This window comes from Barbatula barbatula (assembly GCF_947034865.1).
Source record: "Barbatula barbatula genome assembly, chromosome: 14".
NCBI classification, from domain to species: domain Eukaryota; kingdom Metazoa; phylum Chordata; class Actinopteri; order Cypriniformes; family Nemacheilidae; genus Barbatula; species Barbatula barbatula.
This window is the reverse complement of record NC_136777.1, coordinates 7,487,543-7,512,688: the sequence shown is the minus strand read 5'-3', so window position 1 is coordinate 7,512,688 and position 25,146 is coordinate 7,487,543. Positions and strand designations below refer to the sequence as shown.

General features: G+C 38.3%; 2 protein-coding genes across 4 annotated transcripts in view; one reads left to right on the top strand and one right to left on the bottom strand.

The window, feature by feature from the left end:
* Positions 1-4,563: 4,563 nt before the first annotated feature.
* wdfy4 (WDFY family member 4) overlaps positions 4,564-25,146 on the bottom strand; it is a 42,209-nt gene continuing 21,626 nt past the window's right edge. For all 3 annotated transcript variants that reach the window (XM_079472712.1, XM_079472713.1, XM_079472714.1), the window contains 23 exons: positions 22,960-23,037; positions 22,692-22,883; positions 22,487-22,559; positions 21,089-21,261; positions 19,119-19,267; positions 18,332-18,449; positions 18,121-18,206; positions 17,980-18,039; positions 12,851-12,893; positions 12,538-12,657; positions 12,317-12,434; positions 11,956-12,065; positions 10,932-11,085; positions 10,694-10,785; positions 9,601-9,813; positions 9,278-9,410; positions 7,821-7,978; positions 7,530-7,688; positions 7,260-7,439; positions 6,687-6,869; positions 6,174-6,270; positions 5,411-5,531; positions 4,564-5,239 (listed from right to left, as the gene is read on the bottom strand). In XM_079472712.1, coding sequence (XP_079328838.1) covers positions 5,173-5,239; positions 5,411-5,531; positions 6,174-6,270; positions 6,687-6,869; positions 7,260-7,439; positions 7,530-7,688; positions 7,821-7,978; positions 9,278-9,410; positions 9,601-9,813; positions 10,694-10,785; positions 10,932-11,085; positions 11,956-12,065; positions 12,317-12,434; positions 12,538-12,657; positions 12,851-12,893; positions 17,980-18,039; positions 18,121-18,206; positions 18,332-18,449; positions 19,119-19,267; positions 21,089-21,261; positions 22,487-22,559; positions 22,692-22,883; positions 22,960-23,037 — 2,877 coding nt within the window. In that variant the 3' untranslated portion in view covers positions 4,564-5,172. The remainder of the gene's footprint in view (positions 5,240-5,410; positions 5,532-6,173; positions 6,271-6,686; positions 6,870-7,259; positions 7,440-7,529; positions 7,689-7,820; positions 7,979-9,277; positions 9,411-9,600; positions 9,814-10,693; positions 10,786-10,931; positions 11,086-11,955; positions 12,066-12,316; positions 12,435-12,537; positions 12,658-12,850; positions 12,894-17,979; positions 18,040-18,120; positions 18,207-18,331; positions 18,450-19,118; positions 19,268-21,088; positions 21,262-22,486; positions 22,560-22,691; positions 22,884-22,959; positions 23,038-25,146) is intronic.
* lrrc18a (leucine rich repeat containing 18a) lies at positions 15,734-16,624 on the top strand (the record flags this gene model as incomplete). Its single annotated transcript, XM_079473400.1, has 1 exon — positions 15,734-16,624. The coding sequence occupies exon 1, from the start codon at positions 15,764-15,766 to the stop codon at positions 16,622-16,624; it is 861 nt and encodes a 286-aa protein (XP_079329526.1). The 5' UTR covers positions 15,734-15,763.

Below are 25,146 nucleotides of genomic sequence, written 5' to 3'. Positions count from 1 at the left end.
AGCCAATTGCTAATTTAAGATATGAATGTATGACATAAAATTTAGCCAATCAGCGTTCTTAAATAGAATCCAAGAAGGGCGATCATTTTATCGCCCCAAGCCCTGATAAAATAAGGACTGGGCTCTAGGGGCGCCATTTTTACTAAACGACAATGGCGAGCGCGGACGTTACTCCTCCAAGACCCAACCCTAACTCGGTGAAATCTCTCCTCCAAGATCCGTTTGAGTGGAGAACTTTGTCGGAGAAAGTTCGGGTGAAAGAGCTGGGCCCAGATCAACCTGACCTCTCAATCAAACAGCAGGCTAGCGAAAAAGGGAAGCAGTATATGCGCGGCTTCTCCCGTAGCTTCACACACACACACACACGTTTCTTTGTATATAGTTGACCTTAGCATAAAAATCATTCAGTTATATATGGTACTCTAAAAAATGTTAATAGTGTGTTTGCTAATATTACTGTATATATGTTTTGTATCAATTAATTGTTGCAGTTCTGGAGCACATTAACAATTAGTTACATTTAGTTTGATCATAAAATACTTTATGCTATTCTTCCAGTCAAAGGTTTGAGTTCAGCCACTTGATATCCATTTCTATATTATACATCCTTTATACAGTGTAAGAATTCCTATAAACTTTATAATAATTTAATGTTATTGTCCACTTTCCACTCTGTTCTGACAGCATGCATATTGTGTTGCCTATTTACTACCAATGGCACCAACAGCCTTTCCAAAAGATGTTACTTATATGTAGAAATAGTCAATTGTTTACAAGTTCAGTTTAAATGCAAATAAAAGGCTTGTGTTTGTGCATCATGATGTTTATGTTTTTGTGTACGAATGCCTCAACTTTTTAATATTGGCATTAAATAATTACTGACTATTTCACTGAGCACTGCTGTCCTGCAGTTTGTGTTAAATTTTATTGCGATGGTTACGGAAACAAAAAAGTATGGCACAGCCCCACCGAGAATATTTTTCACCAGCCGCCACTGGTAGGCAAACGTCCACTCAGGAAGCAGAAGCCCGCGAAGGGAGCGGCGTGTAAATAAAGTGCCCTTTCCTATATTCCTATAACTTGGACGGTTGTTTAAAGCTGTTGAGAGTTATTAAAGATGTAAGATATTTTCGACAGGCGAATTGCGCCACACCGCGTCTGTATAAACTGCGAATAAACTCTCGCTCGTGTTAAAATCAATAAAACGCCGATTAATCCTTTCGGAAAAAAATGCTAATGGTTCACAATGGCATGGTGGTTTATTTTGTGGTTTTGTTGCATTTATATTCTGATCTCTTGAGATCAATCTGTCACTGGTATTGTTGCTTCTTTATTGAGCTCGCGCACAGGTTAAATCCGTCCGTTCGTGAGTTTATGAGCGCTCACTCATTTCTCCCACACGCAGCTAAACGTCAGTGACTGTGATGAACCCTTTAATGGTTACATTTATTAAAATCATACTAATTGTAATCATGCTTAATAATTAGCTTTACAGTGCATTATAATTGGGTTAGGCTACAAGATGGTTCTGCCTAGGTGCTATAATTTATTTGATTTAATTATTCAGAGGAGCCCAAATGGTTTGACATTTAATATCATAAACTCACCGATGCTTTCAAATTGAGATGGCTATTGTCTTTCGAGAAGGTCATTTGCTTCTCTCCGTGAGATATATGGTGATTATTTTCCAGTCTATTAAGCGTCTCTACTTAGCACAATTAGCCGCGTGCACAAAGGTTAAAGAGAGCGACCCCCCTCTTCATTGTGGTCACGCAGCATATTAAAGAAGCAGATGCAGAGGGGCCTCCTCGCTGCGTTCGGGGCCGACAGAGGACGGATAGCCTACGCGCGGTCTCCTCCGGCCCCCAGCTCTGGATCATTCGGAGACATTAACGCTAAACATAAACACGCAGCTTCGCTCTCCATCAAAGTCTGCGCGTCTCGTCTAAACCCGCGACAACCTTCTGCTGCCCTGCTTTGTTTGTACTCGGCAGGATCTTCTTCTCTGAGAGAGACCTCTGTGCTCTTGTGTGTGGAGCTTTGTGCAGATGCCGCAAGTACAAAAGCCAGAACAAAGAGTGTTGGCTTTTCTCAAGGGAGAAAGCTCCACATCAGAGTGTACCACAAACTGGAGCAAAACGTGCAAGTTGAGAATTCATCAAAAACAGCATCAATTCATCTGCTCTTAATTCTTGAGTGTTTTGAACAACACTCAGACAAATGTATAGCAGATGGTCAAATGGAAGAAAATGTTTTCCCGTAGAGTGCAAGATTTTGTAATTGCAAAGTTTTATCAATGATAAAAAAATACTGACCCTCCTGTCGTTCCAATCCAAACACATCTTAAAAGAAATCTCAGATTTGTTGTGCAATGGCAGTTGCAGTATATTGTATAGTGCAGTATAACAGTATATTGCCCAATGATAACTTTTTGAAAACCCTTAAAGGGACAGTTCACGCCAAAATGAAAATTGTGTCATCATTTACTCACCCTCGGATTGTTCCAAACCTGTATACATTTCTTTGTTCTGATGAACACAAAGGAAGATATTTGGAAGAAAGTTAGTAACCAAACCGATCTCATTACCCATTTACTGCCGAAGTGGGGAAAATAAACTCTAAGGGAGTCAATGGGGGGTGCAATCTGGTTACTGACATTCTTCCAAATATCTTTGTGTTAAGCAGAAGTTTATACAGGTTTGGAACCATCTGAGGGTCACTAAATGATGAAGGAATTTTCATTTTAGGGTACTGAATATTCATCAAATCTATTAGGAAAAGGTTTAAGGATTTAGTTTAGGACAACTGTATGTGAACTATACAACAACCTTTATTGGAGCTTCGTGGCCATAGTCCTTCTGAAGTGTTGTTGTGTAGAAGGAAGTCTTCTGTGTGTTTTTCAAGGCAGTAAAAAAATGTATCCATCACCATCATTCATGTGATGCACAGTGATGAATCTTTATTTTTTGTGTGAACTATTCATTCAAATCTCACCGCAGACACAATGCATTGACACAAAACAAACCTTTCTTTATATTGTGACAGCCGTACACACCAAAGCACAGGATATATAACCTTTTAGAAGGGTCGATCTCAGATTCCCATCCTCGTTTTCTTTATGGTCCGGCCCCCACCGCTGGATTATTCATGCTGCTTAATGACAGCTATTAGAAGCATGCGGCCTCCAAAGGTTGGAGGGGAGCAACAATTAGCCCCCTCCCCAGAGAACCAAGTGAAGCGTGGCCTGCTGGGACTCCCAGTAATCACAGCTCTTATCTGCACTTTTCCCCTGCTGTCTGCATATTTGAGAGGAGCAGACTGAGCGTCATTTATGTGCCAAAAAGCCCCTCAGTACACAGTCAAGTTACACAACACATCTGGACAGCAGAAGCATGGAAAGACATTGTTTTTATTCTTTTGAGCTGTGTCAGTGCTTCCAGTCCAGGGCTATAGCTGAGAATGTTCCGTTTATAATGGATATCAAAATATTATTTTGCTCATATTTAATGATATACATTTTATTTTCAAATAATGTTTAATTTGATCATACAATAAATGTGTACGGTTTATTAAAATAGCAGCCTTATTTGCTTGTTGTGATGTAAAGTTCAATGTTACAATTATGTTAAGAGTAAAGGCATGTCATACTTAATTTTGGGGATTTTACTACTGCAGTAGCCCTGACAACTACCCAAAGATGACCTCAACTGCTGGTTCCTGCCAGAAGAATGCATGCTAAAACGGCTAATTCACACCAAGCTTGTTTTTTTGTGGAATAAACACACCCGCTCATGATTCATGAAGGATGTTTGGATATTATTAATAGTTCTGTATGCGAACAGACGTGTCTTTCAAGGTCATATCTAAATGATGCTATTTAAATCATAAAAATCATTAGGAAACTGGCATGTTTAACAGATGATGCTACACGACTATAACGCTGGAGGTGCCTGTAATTTCTCAAATGAAATTGAATTAAATATACATCAGTGGGTTTAACAAATATTCAAGATAACAAATCTGGTAAAATGTGTATTTGATCATTTTAAGCAACAACTGCAATGAGACATGATTTGATCATGTTAGAATGTGGTTCAGTAGGATTCTGGCCTGCAACTGAGGGTAAAACAAATTAAATCCTTAACATGTTTTCCGCAAGAACTTAACCAAACAACAAGGAATTTTTAATTCCAGCCCTTAACCGCAGTGCAAAACAATAGACTTTCTATAATAACCTGTAAAAACCTTTAAATGTATTTAAAACTACTGCTCTTTAAGACCACAGAGTTTGGAATGTGATATTAAACAATAATGCCTCACACAGTTAAAACAGCATGTCACCGTGTAGACCGTCATTTAGTAGCATTTATTCCAGAATTCTCCTGATCGTGGAATGTGCAAGTATTCAAAACGCAGCTCTTCCCTCCCTGATGGGAATCCGGGGCACACTGCCAATGGAAACTCCTCTGTAATTGGTTGGGGAGGGTTGATTCAGCCCTTTAGATGTAGAGTTTTCCCTTGTGTTTGAGACGAATGTTATTTCAAACTAGAAATAGTACCACAGTAAGAGTAAACTGTTTTATTCATATCTAATTAAACAATATTTGGTTTAACCAATAAAATCTGCTTGATTAGCTTTAAAAAAAATACAATGAAAAATATTGCGCAAGAAACGTTGCTATGCAACATGTTCTCAAACATTTTCGTGTTTCCAGCATAACACGACTAGAATAAGCAGAAGCCCGCTGCTTTACCAGTTACACACATCCATTCAATGTACTTAAAACCAAAATCTAAAATATAGTCAAACAATGGGTGTTCATAAGTTCAGCATACCCGGTGTTTATAAAATAAACATTACTTTGTTTCTCCCAGTAGACTGTCAGAAAGTCGGAGCTGCTTTACAATAAAACTGTTCAAATGTTTTTTTACGTATAGTCTTTCATTTCTTAAAAAAGCAGGGTTGTGTTTCCGGCCCTGGCCAGCGAGCCTCACCCAGTCCAAGACGAATGCGTCATCCCTGTAATTCAGCAGACCCAGAGCGGCTCTCCTGTAGTCAGCAGTCCTGCTGGAAGTGGTGAGCGTGAAGTGCATACGTAGGCAGCACTTAAGCCGGACTGTGTTTGCGTGTCTGAAACGCAGACTGACAGACGATTGATCGACGGTCTGGTTTTAGTTTTCGCAGGACCAGCCATGCACCCTACCCCAGGCATCACCAACCAGCAGTGTACCATGCGTTCTGCAATTACAAACATGCATGGCCAGACACGTGTATTAAAATGATGTTTGAATAAAAATATCCTTTTGGCACATACAACTTGACTGATGCAGATCCTCTCTGAATGGATTCAGTGATTTATCAAACCAGTAAAATATGTTTTGATCTGAGAGACTGGCGGTTTGTCAATACCTGGATATGCCCAGAGCAGTGATGGCAGGGTTCATTTTGCCCCGTCGACGCAAGGCCGACATATTGCGGTTTAACTCTCGACAGAGCACCAAGTGTCTCTCCCACTTCCACGAACCGTCGTCTACGTAAAGCAAAAACAAAAAGAAGAGTGAGATACGAGACAGATTATTTCTGGTCAGCACGTTGCTAAATTGAGAGAAATATATCTAATATAAAGCCTTCACGGTTACAAGTTCCCGCAATTTAATTTGAACGCATTGATACTTACACGCGCTGACGCTGTGCTGTAACCAACGTGTACCAAATTGGATTTGGTTATTATTGCTTTCTAAATTGCATGCCTACATCAGCAAAATTGCTCATCAGTGTTTACCGGCTGTATGTTTAATAACTTTGCCCTGTAATTCCTCGCAGCTAGCCCTAATGCGACGTGCGAAACACTGCATCATTATGAACTTTTCTTTGGATCGCTCAAAACCTTTAGCTATACTTGCCCGCGCCGACGAACGGACGCAATCCAATATACACACCGCTTGTTTGAAAGATGTCTAGTATTCGTTCGGGCTATTTCATTTCACACTTGTATATTAGAAAATAACGACTCTTTTGATGTCGCGAAGCACAGCGTTTTCCAATATTCACAGAAAGTCTTCGCCATTAAGAAAGCTTGTGGTTATAAGAATCTCGTGGCCGTAGGCAACTACAAACCAAACGCATATTTGTATGCTCAATTTCGACTTAAGGTGAAGTGTATTAGTGTTACCTGCTTCTTCAGGAGCTGATGACAAAATGTGCCCTTGAGACATTGAGCGCTTCTCATGTCCAAGTAATTGTACTCTAGTATATTCAGTCTTCCATATCTGCAACACAACCACACAGCTAATGAAAAAAACCCAGAAAAAACGAATGCAATTGAAGCCATATTCATAAATCAAATCTGCCGGCCACTGATGTCGCAGGTCCGGGCTCCAATTGAAGCCTAATTTAAGAAGCATTTTGATTTAATAACTGCTCTTACCTCATCTAAAGTGAGCACATGTAACTATTAATGCTTCTGAGGGACTCCTGAGGGACTCGCAGTTACCATATTTTAATATTTTGCTGCTATATTACCTGACTATTAAGCTGGAAACGCTACAGCGAAGATTTATTGCTTAAACATATAGGTGTAGTCTTCAGAGAAGACTTCTCATTTAAACGCTCTCATTATAAAGTTCACTACACCCGTCAGCTCAGTCAAAGCGAAGAAAGGCCCATTCTCAAGTTCGACGCGTACCCTGACGATGCCATCTGCGCAGCCGGTGATGATTACATTGCGGGGGTCCCACTCGTGTTTCTGGATAAAGCAACAGCACAGAATGTTTGCTTCGGGCCCGCAGGAAGCGTCGATAGATGCCAGCAGATGCCCCTTCATGGTCCACAGGTACAAATGGGTGCCTGCACATGATGCGATCTCACCCTAAGACGAACAAGAAAAGCAGTTAAGGATTCATAACAATGTTGATAACCGCACAAACCCACATTTCTCAATCTTTGCCGTGTTCCACCGAAGTTCATTTTTTGTTAAATCAATTGGGGTTTTAGCAGCAGGTATGTCTCGAGCAGGGGCTTTAAGTATTAAAACAGGTCTGAAGGGGAGGAAATGCCCACCCTTCCTTCACACATCTTGCCGAGGGGAGTTTCAACAACCACCCACAGACACACTCAAAACAATCCGTCACCCGCACACCAGCGCAGGCTGAACTAACCACCACACTAACCAATTTATTACATGTCTGTGAGTTGGACGGATAGAGGCTCAGGGGCTAAAATGCAGGCTGACCTCTGTGTTTTGTGTGTTGATACTCACAGTCAGGTCATTAATAGCCAGGGCAGAAACGCCAGAGGAATGTTTTGATAACTGTGTGATGTAGCCGAGGTCTTCCAGGTCCCACAGGATGCAGGTCTGGTCCAGTGAGCCGCTAATAATCACACTGTGAGCTTCTGATGCTGCTAGGCATGCCACTGTATCTGTGTGTCCATACAGGGTCTGGGAGGAAGAACAGGATCGGTGTTTGTTAGAAATTATACTGACCACCTTTTATAATAATAAAGTCAGTCATGTCTCTTTATTCCAGACCTGTCTGAGTCTCATGTGTTTGAGTTTGTCTTTGGTGATGGAGACGTCCCACACACACACCACAGTGCTCTTCCCGGCCGTGATGATGGTGTTGCTGTTGGGGCAGGTAGCACACACAGTCTCCCCCCAGTCCGACAGGCTCTCACACATTCCAAAGCTCTGAAACAGAGAGAGTAAAGACACCAAACTTTAACAGCCAATCAGAATTTGAAAAAATTCTGAAAATTTAGTTACACACAGCAGGCAAAAGTGAGATGAAATACGAATAGATCTAGAAGTATGAAAACAAACCTTTTCGGCTGTGTAGTTCCCAAAAGAGCAGGTCCGGTCATATGAACCCCAGCAGAAGTATGTGTTCCACTGTGGAGGGATGAGAAGTTTGTTTTTTTCCACGACCAACACGTCCTTCTCTTTACATACTATCTGACCCACAGGTCCCAAAAAGAGTTCTACAGAGACAAACGGAGAACAAAGGAAGATTCATCAACTGTCAAGTTTATTTTGTAGTGTGATACGCAGCAGTACTGTATACATTGTGTAAATTAAGCATTTTGAATATTTGTACTTTTCAAAGTCTGTTACGGCTTTCCCGATATAACATTTTTACTACACGGTTATTGAAACATATACTATGTTTGTCATTCAGATAATGAATACCATTAGGCTATATTGCAAATAAAGTCAACTATAAGTTTCTAGAAATAGGCATTATGTTTTTTAAACCTGATTTAAGGTTACAAATTATGGACATGTTATTTGTTAGATATTATTCTACGTTAATAAAGTATTATACTTGTAAATTATATCTCCAAATAAACTACACTGTTAATAAATTTAATTTTACTATTGTCATTAATTTTTTTTTTAACTTTTTCACATATAATGTCCAAAATGTTACTGTTTTTACGGATGTTTAAAAATACAGTAAAAATGACAGAAAAACATGTAATTTTATGGGGGCTATGTTATTATTACGGTATGTTTCTGGTGCCCCAGCTGCTGGAATATGTCGTTTTTTTAAAGGGATTTTTTTTACAATTTATTTAAAATGAAATTATATTTTACTGAATAGTTCTGGCAATTTCTGATTTTAAAAGTGATTTGCACTTTTTACAGCCAGGCATTTTCCTTTATATTTTCATTTCACAATGTCCAAAATATGTTGTAAAGCCAAAGTCAAGTCCCGGATGAGGTCCGTATTCAGGCACCATGTCCAAATGATCTATTCTGTACAGCAGGACACATTTCCAATCCGTCCCATTTGCAGATAGCAGTACAGTAACCGAAATCCTAACGCAGCCTGTGAGACGCCTGCAAATGTCTCTCAAGATGCCCTTTTCAATCTTTCCTTGTTGGATTTACCGATCATAATGATAAAGTAACACCCGATGTGAGAACAAGATATTGAATGAGGGACAATAGAGTGGGAGATGGAAAGAGATTCATCTAATTTTCCAGAGAGATCCTTTTGGGATATTCGGATTATTAAATAAGCCTCGGAGGCCGTGTCATCAAGAGTGGCCTAACAAATAGCAAGAGCAGAACGGAGCCGAGCTATGACTGAGAAAATGAGCCTGTGAAAAGTCTAGCCAGCATCTTCTGCCTCGCGGCTTCTATTGCTCCCCACAGACTCGGCCCCATCTTGTAAAAAATAATTGAGGAATGGAATAAAATAACAAGGTGACTATGAATGATTAAATAAGGGGGGGTCTGTATCGCAGATCTGTGTTTTTTGAACAACCTTTTACCTTTAATGGGCTGGCTGGATAGCTTGAGCTTGTCCAGATTATAGAAAAACGGGCTGATTTGACTGGATACCAACGTCTCTCTTCCCGCAGAGCCTTTGTGAGATGTGCGGCTTGGGTGCGGTTTTGTGAAAAGCTAGAAATACAAAAATCATTTTAGCGTGCCATTTGACATATCACAATAATCATAACACTACAGGGGAGAACTCGTCTTATATAACTATTAAGATCATTTGAATTTCATGATCAATGTGACTCAAACTAACATTAAATTGCACGAAAACAGAAAATATTTTCGATGGATTACTTTTAGTCAATACACAAACCTGCTTCGGCATTTGGCCAAAGTTATTAATGTAGCCAAGGATTGTGCTTTTCATCACAGGATCCTTCATGCTTGCTGTGTTGTATTTGTCAGTGTGAAAATAGGGGTGAAATGTGTTAACAGACTCCACGGCGGCCGGACCCTGCTGTCTGTAGCCGAAGATCAAATCAATCCAAAGATGCAGACGTGCACTCACGTAATCGCTCTCGAGAGCCTGCGGAGAAAGCGCAAACACAGACTGTCAGCACATCTGCACGGGGACTAACACAGTATCAGTGATGCCATAACTTTTATTTCTGTAAGCAGAAAAGCTGGGTTTACACATATCAAAGAGATTGCACAATAATACCTTTAAAAAAAACATACAGTACGAAGGAAATCATTATGGTAACCTTTCAACAATCAGATCTTTAAAGTATTACATTCTAAAAGTTGGTATTCCAATTTTGTGTTGCTAAGTTACTTTGTCCCAATTCTTTTCAAATAGAAAGAAAAATGTAAAACGTCCAAACATTGAGTATTTCGAGTAAAAAAAGCAACACTTAAAATTACAACAATAATCACGCCACAAGCTCTAAATTGTGTAAGATCCCTATATTAGCCTTCATTTGCATATGAAGGAAAGCAAGCAGACAGAAGAGCTCATTTTCTGCCATCTGGAAATGATACAAATATTGCTCTGTAGATTGGGAACTGATAAAGCCTGGTCCTTATATGCCTGCGGGCAGAACAGTGAGAAACAAAAGCATTCATTCCAATAACCAGCAGGCTTCAGTAATGGAGTTATGGGAGAGTGCAGATATTGTACTTGTGCTGAATTGGCCCTGTTATCTTGTAATTACAATGGCGTTAAACAGAGCAATGGGGCTTTCTTGATGAACTCAACAAGTGCTTATTATCTCAATAAACGCGAGAAATAAAGCAGCTCTAAACATTATTTAACTTCAGCTGGATGTGAATGCCGTGGAGTCGCTGATATTATTTTCATGAAACTCTGTGTGTTCTGTGATGGCGCTGACCCTTATTGTCCATCTCGTGTATAATTTGAGAGGGTGAAAGTACACTGTAATACTGCTGGTCGTAGAGGGACTGACCTCCCTGTGCATCCTGATGAGCTCCTGCGGGTCTCCTTTGGCCCACGGTGGCAACACCACGTCACCCAAAGCTGTCCCGTCCTGCATGCAACCTACATCATCAACGCAAATTTTACAGGCTCATAAATTGGATTAATACGGAGAGGTAATTAAAGCTTATACTAGTAAAATAACAAAACAAGGGCATTTAAAAAAACTACATTTATGCTAGGATGGCACGGTTGTGTAGATGGCTCACCAAAGTCAAAGTTGTTGGAGTTGACAAGGAAGTCTGGGAGGTAGAAAAACTCAGGAATGAGCTCTCTGACATCGCTCATGTTGTCTTTAGATGCCGATTCCCATTCTTTCTGAATGCTGTAGAACATCCGCTCCGGAACGTCAAACATTCCGCCCTGCAACACAAGTTTTGAACGCACAAAAGTTTGGGCATGCAAGTCTAGCGAGGGTGGTACAATGGAAAAGACAATATAAACCAAATTCAGAGCGAGGAGACAATAAAGTAATAAAATGAAACACAGAATTATAAAAGACAAGTCATGATACAGTGTGTGTTTGTTTACTCTCCACTGCCAGCCACTGAGAACTCCACAAGCCTAAAACAGCCCCATGTGCGTATATGAATCATATTCACACAGAACAATTGCTTAGATTTGAGACGTTTTCAAGCAATTGATTCCGCCTTTTTATTTTTCAAGGGAATTTCTATATCCTGATGAAAATCTCTGGAGAAGTTATGTAATTTGCAGTAAAAGAATATGCCCTCATTGAATGAAAGTAATATACTGTTAGTGGCACAAATCTGATTATGAATATTACTGTACGGAGGAGCGCTGCTCAAGTGAGGCAAATATCATTGCAAAGTGTTATCCTAATGTCTGTATTACGTTATACCGCCTATCAAATATGCATGGCATTTTATTTTAATCAATTGGTTCCTTGTGTATAAATGAGATATTCTCTAAAAACAAAGTGTGGTTTTGCATGCAAGTGACGCAAAATAATTTATTTGCATACATATTAAAATCGTACCCTAATTTGGTTTGTTTACGCCAAACAAGGCCAAAACAATGAAGCTTATTTCATCAAGTAAGCTTATTTGAAAAAGATTAATTTGAAAGGAGACATTCTGTCGCAACAATGTGTCTTGTGCTTCATTTGACAAAGAAGAAAAAGGCAGATGATTTATTTTGTTTTTTATAGCACTACTTGCCCTTCCTTTAGTGTGATGTATCTAAGGCTGGTCACACAGGTGAGACGTTTACCTGCAGACAGAGGAAGGTTTGGGAGAAAGGCTCCATCCTCACAAGGTACGAGGCCACTATGATCGCTGAGGAATAGTGTGTGCAGTAGTGACACTGTGCAGACAGATCACCTACAACATTCACAAAACAAATAATCAGTCACTACATTTTTTTTTATGTAATGTCTAGAGTTCCAAATAACAACGCTGACTTGATTCAATAAAGCAGATTTGTAAATTCAGGGTTAAATAAGAAATAATAAACCACCGAAATACACTCATGTGAACCTCCAGGACCGAGAAAATTGTATCAATCATACACTGTAAAATACAACATCTAAATACAACGTCTAGATATGGTGAGCATCGGAGTTATGTTTTACCTTCATTGTTGTCCACCTCAAGGTATCTCTGAATGAATTGCTCTTTTCTTTTTTCTGTTTGAGCTCCCATTGGTTTGGAGAGGTCTCGGAATGTTGCGGGAGACGACAGATCTAAAGTCTAACAAGCATTGAATAAATCACAACAGAAAAAAACAACAAGAGCCTATTAAAAAGTCCCTTAATTGAAAAGATTCAAGTCTGCATGAAACACAATTTATTACCTCAGATTCATAATCTGCAACGATCCAGGGAAAAACAGGATATTGCATCAAATCGTTGTACGTCCGTCCAGCAAGAGTGTTCAGATGCATGAGGTATTCAAAATTACTGATTTCTCCCCTCTGTGAAAAGTCCAAACACAATAAAAAACCAAACAAATAAAAATATATTACATATAATAATAAACACATCTCATAACATGAAATACATCTTATTTTACAAAACAAGAACATTTCTCTATTATGTCTATTATATTACTTTATCAGTAGAATGCATGTTTTCAGAGCAAAGTAAATTTATAAATGCACACAGTACCTGCCATTTCATAAGGACATTCTTTTCAACCCCAGCTGCTCTTCTGTATGAACACAGCAAAAAAAGTGTGAATGTATCTGACTGGTTTACACTTAAAGAAAACGTAACATTTTTAACTTGTTGGATGTAGTTGCATGGCAACAGGTTAGGGAATCACGGAGGCTCTGGACAAGGGTCATAAAAAACGAAGAATTCCTTCTGGAAATATGGGTCAACTATTCTTCTATCAGTTTCATGTCAAAAAAAGTAAATAGTGCCATCTACAGGTTTTTAAAATAACTATAATCCAGGAGCCGGCTATATGAACATAGCCATTATCTTAAGACACTGACTTTAGTTAGTTTTTAGGAAATGGATAAATACTGATACATGAAAAAAGCTCATGGTTGTCTTTGGTAAGTGAATGGTTTGTGGAAATGGCTGGGCGTTTCATCACAGTTTTCAGTTGTTGAAAATATAAATTTTAGAGTACTACAACGCTGCTAAATCTATTTAAATAAAACATTTTGTGAAAATGAAAATAATAATAAAAACACTTGGAATACAGTAAATAAAAGAATCAATAAATCGGTCAGTCTCATAAACCGTCAATGGTTTACACAAAAACGAGGCGAAGAAGGAAATGGATTATCCAGGACTTCCAGTAGGTTTGAATGTTCTTTGAAAACTCATCCTCTCCTTATTGCCCCTTCATAAAAACCAAAGATTCAAATTTGCTAAAGCACAAGATAAAGTTAAGCCACATAGCAACACTTACTTTTTCTCAATAGTTTGATCTTTTTGATACATATTTAGATGAACTTGCAAGACCAGTCTAAAACAGATTAATGCAGCAGGTGACATGTAAAATCACAGCTGATTCACAAACTAGTAAAACTTTATAACATCTAAAACATTTACTACTTCTATATAGAACAGAGAACAGGATACTGTATATTCAGAAGTTAAATTGTAACAACGTTAGAGTAAGACGATTCAGATCGTGGTTGATGTACGTCAAAGAACCTTATAGAAGTGTAATGTGAGAGAGTGTACAAACAATATTACTGCTACATTTCTTTCTCCTCTTTCTTTTGTGTGGGCTTCGGTCACAGGACAATAAAACTCCTGGCACCCTGTGCAAGCCGTTGCTTAGTTACAAAGTTAAACAGTACAAAGCTTCTCCTGGACTACAGATCCTCCCTGATTCTCAAGCAATTCTCTTGTATGGACCTTCTTTAAAAACTGTGAGTAAGCGAAACTTATTTAAGTATTCTTTCACTGAAAAGGGGATGTAATGAATCCTGGCCGACAAAAGCTGGTTGGAGTTAACTGATGGTTTTTACAAACAATTGCACAATCCTTTCACTTTGAGCCTTTCTGAAGTTGTGCAGCTTAAGTAAAGAATCAATTCAGTTACAGATTAACAGTGAAAATGAGGTAAAGTGTGAATACACAAACTGTGTGGATACTGATTTAGTAGAACTATTTAAGTAAACATCGTTACATAATCGTCCGAGGGTTAAAAAAAGAAAAACCTTTTTAATTATGCTATTGGTTGAACTACAGATGTGAACTACAGAGTAAAACTTAAAAGATCTAGAGAAATGCACTAAAAGAGATAAAAATGTAGTGATAGTTCACTCAAAAATTCTGTCAGCATTTACTCACCCTCTTGGCATTTCAAACCTTTATGAATTTCTTTCTTCCGCAGAACACAAAAATATTTATTTTGAAGAAAGTTGGAAACTAAACAGCAGTGGACCCCATTCACTTCTATTGTATGGACACACAACCAATGCAAGTGAATGGGGGCCAGTTAACAACATTCTTCCAAATATCTTCTTTTGTGTTCAGCAGAAGAAAGAAATTCATAAAGGTTTGAAATGACAAGAGGGTGAGACAATGTGGACAGTTTTAAATTTTGGGTGAACTATTACTTTAAAATTCCCATATTTTTAACTTTACATATTCCATCTTCCATAATTCGTTTTTTTATTGTTTTCATAAACGATACAGAACCATATTTAGAAATGAAATTAGAAATATACTATTTAAAGATGTATTCTTCAGATATGTCTACAGCCTCTTATTGACAACAACTGCTCTAAACAGACTTGATACAATCGACAGAGATTTCCGAAAGCCGACACATCAATAACATATTTTTCTCCGTTACAATTCCGGGTATTAAATCGTGTAGCTTTGACATCTATTATATTCCACATGTCACAAAACCCCACCGCCGCTCAATTTTCTCTGGGTTCGGAGGTGTTCAGAATCAGTGAATCACAAACAACATTAAGATGGATCATCTCGATGGTCAGCTCGGTGTAATTGCGCCTCTCGGATGCGACAGATTCAAAAACAAAAGGTCTAATAGAAACAGGACGCACCGTATTAGCCCATCTACCAATGTGATTAATGAGTCGCCAAAGGGCTTACAATGCAGCCACTCCTCCTTTTTAATGGGGAGATATGAGGAGAGCGAGTTGAAATCTTTTTCCAGTGTCATTTATCAAAGTACTGATTTGACTCAGCTCACACAGACTGCTAGTGCCACCCTGGATCAATCAGCTGGAACACCAACAGCTTTGCTTTTGTACCCACTGTTATCTGCTTTTAGCCTTAATTAGAGAATAGCATTTTCTTAAAGCATCCCTTTAGGGTGAGCCGGGTGAGTGATTTGGGTGTAAACATTACACCCCTCTGATTCCCCGGACACATTCACGGCCTGCGAATACAGCCTTGAGGTATACATGACACCTTCTTCCCTATGCAAACAACTGAACTGTCTCGTCATTAAGTTAAACGTGTTTAAAGCTACAAGGTCCTCCTGAGATAATAATTACACGACTCGGGTTAAGACTTAATCAGATTGATGCTAAAGAAACACTTAACCATTATTCTGCGTGTGTGTGTGTGTGCAGCTCCATGGCAAAGGGGAAGAGAGAGAGTGGAGCCAAAGGGACCAAGATCACCTTAAAAATGGCCAAAAACGCAATGAGAGTAACTCCGGACGGCAAACTACGGCTCGATCTCAGCAACGTCGGCATCTCTACGTTTCCAAAATGCCTCCTCAAACTAAGAAACATACAGGAACTCGACCTGAGCCGGAACAAGCTGAAAACCATCCCAGAATTAATCGGACAGTTCAGTGGTCTGCATTGGTTAGACCTTCACAGCAACCGTATCGAGCAGCTGCCGGAGAGCATCGGACGCCTGGCGTCTCTGGTCTACCTGAATCTCTGTAACAACAATCTAGACTCTGCTGGTTTATCGTCTGAAATAGGAGGTTTGGGGAACCTCCAAGTTCTGAATTTGGGAATGAACCGCCTGACCGCTCTCCCCCCCACCTTTATTGCCCTGACAAACCTGACGGAGCTGGGTCTATTTGATAATTTGCTCACGGAGGTACCCGAATACATCCATGTGCTGCCCAAACTAAGGAAGATAAACACCAAACGCAACCCTGTGACTCACACACTAGACGGAAACGGCTGTGAGTCTCTACAGATGACGGGAGGTCTGTATTTGGTCAGAGAAAGAGATTTGTGTCAACCTTGTCTAGAGAGGTGTAAGGAGGAGAGGCAAAGACTGAGAAAGAATAAGTCGTCAGATCACAGGTCACAAAGGAAGAGTCATTTCTCAGGGCTGATCACGCCAAACTCAGTAGCGCGGGGTTATCAAGAAATATGGCGGCAACAGACATTCATCTCACCTCAAAAATCTGAAAACGGACAAGCCAGACCTGCTGGAGATACCAGTAAAGGGTCTTTTATGGACAACTGTTAACTTTTAAATCTCCACATTAAAACTTTGGATTAGGAAATGCATGTTAGGAATAGTTCACCAAAATTATATAAAGAGTAATGTCGCATGTAAAACGTCACTGGTTCTTGTGTATCTCACAGATACGACATCTCGATACCGGAGTTATCTTAAAATATTAAAAGTTATTCCTTACAAATGTTTAATTTTGCTTCAGTAGACTTTAGATTTTTTTAATAACATTGGATAAAAGAATTGTGCTTTTAGGCTTTTTTTTATCTACATATCGGCTCCCATATTAGAAGATAAATGTTTACATTTTATAAAATTTCAGATTATCAAATTGTGTTCAACTGAACAAATAAAATCTTAAACATTTGGGCATAGTTTTCATATTTTGCTGAAATACTCCTTTAAAGACCAACACAATTTTGGCTATGAAGCTGATGTAAAAATACAACTTTGGAATTAAAGGGACACTTCACCCAAAAATGTTCATCACCCAAAAATAATTTACTCACCATCGAGTTCCAAATCTGTATAAATGTCTTTGTTCTGACGAACACAGACAAAGATATTTGGAAGAATGCTTATAACCAAACAGTTCTTGGACCCCATTGACTACCATAGTATGAATATGACAATAGCAGTCAATGTGCCCCAGAACTTTGCCACTTTCCTACATTCTTGAAAATATCTTCTTTTGTCTCAAACAAAACAAAGAGATTTATAGAACATTATAGAGATATTTTCCTACTATGGTAGTCAATGGTGGCCAAGAACTGAAAGAAGAATTCTTTCAAATATCTTTCTCCGTGTTCATCAGAACAAAGACATTTATAGAAATTTGGAACAATTCGAGGGTGAGTAAATGAAGACAGAACATTTATATTGGGTTGGACTGTTCCTTCAAGGCCATTATCTCTTCAGAAAAACTAAACACGATGATGCTAAATTTAGAGAAAATTGAAACAGTAAGTAAAGGAAAACTGCAATTGAAACTAAAACAAAATCCAAATAACCAATAGGAAACCTTCTTATTGCACCCTTGCAGACAATTAACAACTATAAAATCATGAGGTGTTTCAGATGCTTATGACTTGGAAAAGTTACTGCGGCCGTTTTAATTGGTAGAAAGTGCTGAAGATGCAGTTGTTGTATTTTCAGTGTAATGGCTGGATATTGTTCAGGGGATTGAAAGTCTTCCTGTCAATACTAAACCACACACAGATGAGAATGGCTTTTCTGGAAACTTTAAAACCACAGAACTCGGTCCGTTTCAATATAAAAGTACGAGAGTCTCTCGCGCTGAAGTGGCAGCTGTCTGTGAGAATGGGTAGATGATGATGTAATTTGCTCTTAAGGGCTTTGACACTCACCTCACATTAAATACAGTCTCTGGTCCTTTTGCCTTTAATGAGGAGACCACAGAGCACAGTCTGGAAATCAAGAGAAATCATTTTGATCTGAATCACCTCACACGCACAAAACTTCACCTGAACAACTGAACATCAGTTTACCTTTTATAAGCATTGACATGGTCATTGTTGAAGAACACGAGAAACACAGAAGTTCCATTCTTCAGGAAAATCTCCAAGGCGTTGTCCTGAAGTATCGATAAACAACAAAACCAAAGATGCAGATTAAACATTAATGTACAGCACAGATATGAGTACACATGACCAAATAATCTGTGAAATTACTATAGTATAGGGGCTGTATGATTTTTACCTCAAGCAGGTAACGCATGAAATTTGCTTCTTTGATGACATCATATGACCAGCGTTTGCAGCTCGGGCTTGGGCTTTTCTCTTTATTCATCATGTTACAAATATATGAGTCTCTCACACTACAATAAATGCAGAAAAAATAACTCAGTATTTGAAATCCATGTACATTCTCACATTATAATGCTGATAATACACTCTATATTGTAAATCACATGTAATAAACAACAGTTGTATTAAACTCGATTTATTTATTTTTTCGGTCTCAGCATTTGACATTTGGACCACATTATATACAGCCACAGAAAAATTAAGAAACCATTTTCACTTAATTGACTATTTATAGGTATGTGTTTAGGTTAAATGATCATTTTAGTTTTGTGAACCACAAACAGTATTTCTCCCAAATATCAAACAAAAATTATTGCTCCTATTTGCAGAAAATGAAAACTGGATAAACACGTCAAACTGAAAATCTGCTATGTATTTTTCAGACCTCAAATACCGCAAAGAACACAAGTTCATATTCATTTCAAGCAATACAACATTAATATTTCTACATGTATTTAGGAAAAGTAAAAAAAAATCTTGTCATGGTGCAGTCTTTCACTTTTCCATTGGATGACTTTGTTGAAATTCAACAGACACTGGCCTGGAATAACCACGATATCTAAAAATGCTGATTAAATAAAAAAAGTGTAATGCTCTCTTTTTTTCAGTGGCTGTAAAGTATATACAGTATAATTCCTATATATATTGAATTGTTTTAAAAGACACAAAAGTAACTTTACTTGGTTTGATGATGAAGTCTACAGCACACATCTCCTGTGGAGGTCAACGTGAAGCCCTCACACATGTAGAGGTCAGCTTTACCAAACAACAGCACCCCATCGGACACCACATGACCACTGACAACCACCACACAGTGCTTTGCTTTCACCTGAGATTCAGATACATCACACGTGTGTCAAGTAGCATAGAATACACAAACCCGTACTGATTTAAAATAAAGCTGTAATTTCCTTTATGCAGCCAAATTCAATGAACGAGCAAACACAACATTAAGCCAAGTTTCAACAGTTGCACAAATGTCACTGCAGCCCTCTGAATTGTGCCCTGCGGCTAACATGTCAAAGAAACACCACCCTGGTCTTGATTGATCACTGTTACCACTTCATTATCTAAACAACATGGTGGAAAAACTAAAATTAAAGGCAAAAAAGGAAAGACGGCGAATGGATGGTGTGACCGGGAAACGGGGCCAATCCTCCGCGGGCAGAGCTCGCGCTGAACCTCTCGATTATGCGTAGCTAATCGTATTGTCTCCCTTCATTTCACAGCGAGCAGCTGCACCTGGCCTCAGCCCTGAGTCACGGCGGATACGGGCTCCGGGGGTGCGCGTCCACAAAACATATGGGGTCCAGCCGCACAGCCAGCCGCTATACAATTAATACAAATCAAATCAGAGCCTCCTCTCCATGCGAGCGTCGCCCCACCAGCACCGAGCGAAGGCCTCGCTGTTTATTACCAGAATTAATCAATGACACAACCACAATAGCAACATGCTAATTGATTAAGGCCTTGTTTAAATATATGGTCCACCTGGTGGGGCATTAAACGGATCAGCCCTGACCTGAGTCTGTTCTTATTCTGTCGGGTCTTAAAGCCTGCTGGAGAATGTGTTCTCATGAGGTGGGAGTTTACATCAGAAACATGAGTGTCTGTGAGAATCTATGCTCCGGTTCACCCAAAAATGAAAGTTATTTCATCATTTACTCACCTTCATGACATTTCAAACCTGTATGACTTTCTTTCTTTCACAGAACACAAAAGATCATATTTTGAAGATTGTTGGTAACCAAACAACCATGCGTCCCATTGACTTCCACTGACACAAAACCACAGAGACATTTTTCAAAATATCATATTTTCTGTTCCACAAAAGAAAAGAGTCAGATATAGGTTTTGTACCCCATCAGAACGAATAAGTATCGACAGAATTTGTATTCTTGGGGTGACTATCCCTTTAAAATGTTTGTTGAGAAACGCATCTTGTATATATTTTTTGTTCTGTTGAACACAAAAGACAATATTGAGAAGCATTTGCTAACATTTTCCTAAATATATTTCTTTGGGTTCAACAGAAGAAAGACATTTACACAGGTTTGAAACAACTTGAGGTTCAGTGAATGATGACAGAATTTTTATTTTTGGGAAAACTCTCTCTTTAATTGTCATTTTGGCCTTCCCCCCCAAATGAATTAATAATACCACTATAGAACGTAAGGTACAGGAAAACAAAGCACATGCTCTGACTTCTAGGGAATGTCTCCAAGCAAAATTAATAATATTGCATCTACATACAGTATCCGTGAAGTTATTTCCTGTCCACAGCAATAATGAAAAGCTAAACCACTCAAGATCTGCCGCCTGTAAATTACAGCCATCATGTTGTCTCTGAAATGAAGAATGCAGACGTAGGCCATGTTGATATTAATAAGTACGGAGAGGGCACTTCAGCTGACACGCAGCACAGCAGGACACACAACCTACTGAATGAATACAAGACAGCACACACCACCCCCTACTGTTCCTTATTAATACTTCTGTCAGACACACCAAACCCTGTTAATATGACGAGTCCTGTCAGGCTTAACACGCGGCTGTATTAAAACCTGTTTTCACATTATAACTAAATAGGAAGTGTATATCCGAAGCACTGTGACAACATGATGCCAGATGTGTATCAGGGTCACCGCACCTCTTCATTGGGCACCAGCTCCTGCAGTATAATCTGTGTGTCTGAACACTGATCGGAGAAATCCTCGCTCAGAAGAGAACCTTCGTTCAACACGGGAAAGAAGGTCAAACGCTCACAGTCCAAGCCGGGCTCCTCCTCAATCTCCTGTCCCACCTCACACAGGATCCTGGGTTCTAAGATGAAGGAAGACTTTAAAGCACTGATACAGCTGCACAAAACAATAATAAAAGCCATGATAAAAACGGACTGATTGTGTGCACACAGGGGGGCTATTTGCACACCAGTAATGTAACTAGATGAATTTATGAAAAAATGCAATTTGAGTGTCTGAGAAGTAGCCTGGAAGGTAGAGCACATGTATTGGTATTTTATGTGGGACACCTAAATTAGAATCGGTCTTATTATGTATAATACAGAATTATATATACAGTAGATTATATGTACACTAATATTTTAAAGCTTGGAATCTTTAAACTGAAATGTTTGTAATTATCTTAAAAATCTTAATCTGAAGGTGTTTGCACATTTGTACATAAAATATAATTGTATCAGCATATTCATTTTTTATCATTAATTTATCATTTTGTACAATATAATAAATAGCATCCAATAAGAGGCCTTAAGAAGCTGTCTGATAAAAGAAAGTTAAGAGGTGAGAGTACCTAGCGGCTTTGAAGATGCTATAATATAACAGTTTTGATTTCTTTTAGATGCATTTAGTCACAACATATTTCCAATAGTTACTGTTGTGTTATTCCAAACGTGACTTTACTATTATTCTAATGTGGAAAAACAATAAGGAATGAGAAAGTGATTCAATGTTTATATTTATTTGTATGTCATGCATAGATTTAAGTAATATATTATATTACTAAAGTTTTCGGACACCTACTTACTTATGTATTCATATCTTTTATATTAATATTTTTACATAATAATAATAATAATACACATCAAAATTATGAAATAAAACAAAGAGAACTATGGGAAACATGGCATATTTTATCATCTTCAGAGTAGTCACCTTTTGACTAGAATTTGCAAAAATGTTTTCTTATCATTTTTTAGCAGATTCTTCTTCTCTAGCAGAGTCCCACCCTGAGATGCTTTTTAAACACATTTCCATTTATTCTGAGCTTTTTTGGTTGTTTTTTCTTTTCATTGTTTAGTCAAAGTCATCCATTTCAAATATTTTTTTTGCCTTTAAAAATGCTTTTTTGTCATGAAAAAACCTGCATGTTTGCAAAATTATAATTGTGCTCCCTAAACTAATTTCAGAAATGAAACCATACACCTTCATATCAAAAGTTCTTTAAAATAATGAGAAATATTTCACTGAAGTGTCCAAAAACGTTTGACCTGTAGCGTATACGCTCAATAGAAAAGACAGAATAGTACCTGAATCAACCTCAATTACTTCAAGTGCCTTTCTTTCTTCAATTATATTTTTCTGAATGAGGCCTGAAGTCATCTATTACAAAATTGGAAAAGAACGCCATTACATTTGTCCACTGTAATATACTTTTATGCTTATACTGAATATCAGCTAACACAATTCTCTGGGTAAGCATAATTATTCCCAGTTTCATCGGGAATAGTTCACCTTCTTGGAGCGGCGTAGTTCTTTACGACGAATTCGAGATCGTGTGCGATTCCGGCCCTCCGCTGTATTCTGCACCCATCCTCGCTTGAGAAACACACCAGGCCCGGGGCCGAACAGACCCCTCTCTCTGAGCAGATCCTCCTCTATTCTCATCCACTGACCGGCCATCCGTTCATTCTCACTGTGAAGCATCTACACAGAAAACACAACACAGTGATGAATTATACATGAATATATATTACAAAATATAATAAATAAAATAATAGACCTGTGTGTGGTTCCTCAACATGCCATCAAATATGGTCTCACAAGTTTGCCAATGTGCCTCCATGTCAGCAACAAACCCCTTTAATACAAAACACACACACAGATACATAAAGGAGCATTATAATGTGAATAACGCGACAGTTATATGCATGTAAAGGATCTTCTGTAGCTATTAGGTTTGCACACAGTTACAATAACATTTCGCAAATTGCATTCACCCGGGAAAAACAAGCTGGTGGCTATTTAACCATACAATAAAGCTGTCTCTTATAGTCCTGGGTGTGCTCTAATTAACTTAAAGTATAATATAAGCGCAGTGTGAGGTGACTGCTGGCCCTGCGCCACGCTCTGTGTCCTGCTGATTTATTGTACTGATAGGCATTAGCGCTTCAGGAAGCCTGTGTACTTCACCGCCGACCTGCTCATATCTAGATTTACTTAAAGGCTCATTAAAGCAATCATCTCAGTGGTGTCCTCTCAGAACCAGCCAAACAGCCACACTCACTGCACATCAGAGACACTAGAGGTGAACCGTAACACTATCCAACACTGTTAGCACTCAGACTCAGACTGAGAGCTATTGATTAAGACACGAGCCACCAGAAAATCACAAGAGAATCTTGATTAACATGGAAAAAATCGTAACATTTCTTTGACCGAGCACATGTGTTACACATCAATATCGCCAGAATCATTTTTTTTAAATCAACACTCACAGTGTATAGTATATATAATCCACACTCTCAAAGTGTGGATTATATAACACTGTGAGAGTTAATTTGGCCTTTCTTAACACTGCCGATTTTACTGTGTACCTAATGACCTATACAGGGCCAATAAAACCTTCATCCCGTTAGAACTGTTTTTAATGTTTTGTTGCTTAAAAGATCATGCCAGATAAATATGGCAGAATACTTAACCAAGTATTTTCATTGTCCTACTGTGTGCTCAAATTCGTTTATCAGGAAATGGAAAAATTACTCTACTTTTTCAATGATTAAATACTGTGTTTTTTATGTTGATCAGCTCTTTTTAATACTTTTATTGGTTAGAAATTAGCAAAATCCTGTGCAACGTAAAGGGTGCCTAATAATAAAAATGGTGGCATCGATATGTTTAATGTATATATGAAGCATGCTTTTTATAATGAATAAATATCAACTGAATGTTTACCAGGGAGGCAAAATATCAAAAGAGAACAAAAAAAAGTTTTTGAATTATTTTTTTACGACATGCATATTTGGTTATATCATTTTCATATCATGTCTTTCATTTTTTATCAATTGAATAGAATGGATTTTTTTTTTTTTACTTTTTTGATTGTATTGCAAATCAAGTTTTTCTTGAATATTGTGCAGCCCCTAACGTTTACTGTAATAAATGTAATACACTAAGAGTATTTCCACCGGATTTGATCACAAATCCAAGGCTAAATATTCCTCTCCCAAAAACAGGAAAAGCATTTTAATCAATTCTAAAACATATCCATTATTTTACAGAAATATATTTAATTTACTAAGCTTATATGATATCTTGCACGCCACAGCTAAATTAGAAAAATGTCCTTCAAAAACAAAACTGCATTAAACTGCCAACGAGGAAAACAACTCCAGTGACAAGTTATAAAACTATGAAAAAAGACAATTGTGTGTGCCAAATGGATGTCAGGATTAAGAAGCGTTACAAAGAAGTTCACAGGAGCAATTATGGCCCTGTCTCGACAGATAAACACTGAATCATGGCCTAATCGCATTCTTTTATTTAGAGAATCATAAGTAATATATAGCATTAATTACTCCATTTACCAGCAAACAGCAAACTTATTGGCCCTGTACAAGCGCCACATTAAACAGCATCCTCTCGGCAATTATCATCACACTGATTTCCATTTTAATTACTTTCCACCGAAAAAGACTACCTTTGATGATAACATAACATAATGTCGGCTTCATTTTAGCCTGTTGGCGAATGTGTAATAAACTTAACTTGATCATTAGCTATGTTAATTATCTTTCCATTATGAAGATATAATTAGTCCGTAGCATATATCTGAAATGAATCCATGTTTCCCTGCGCTGTGCCGTACTGTTGAGAAATGAAGGCCCGGTTGAAGCATATACGTTTGTACCTTATACTATAAATTTAGACATTTACAAGGAGAAAGCTCTTAAAACCATGCGGTTTCTGA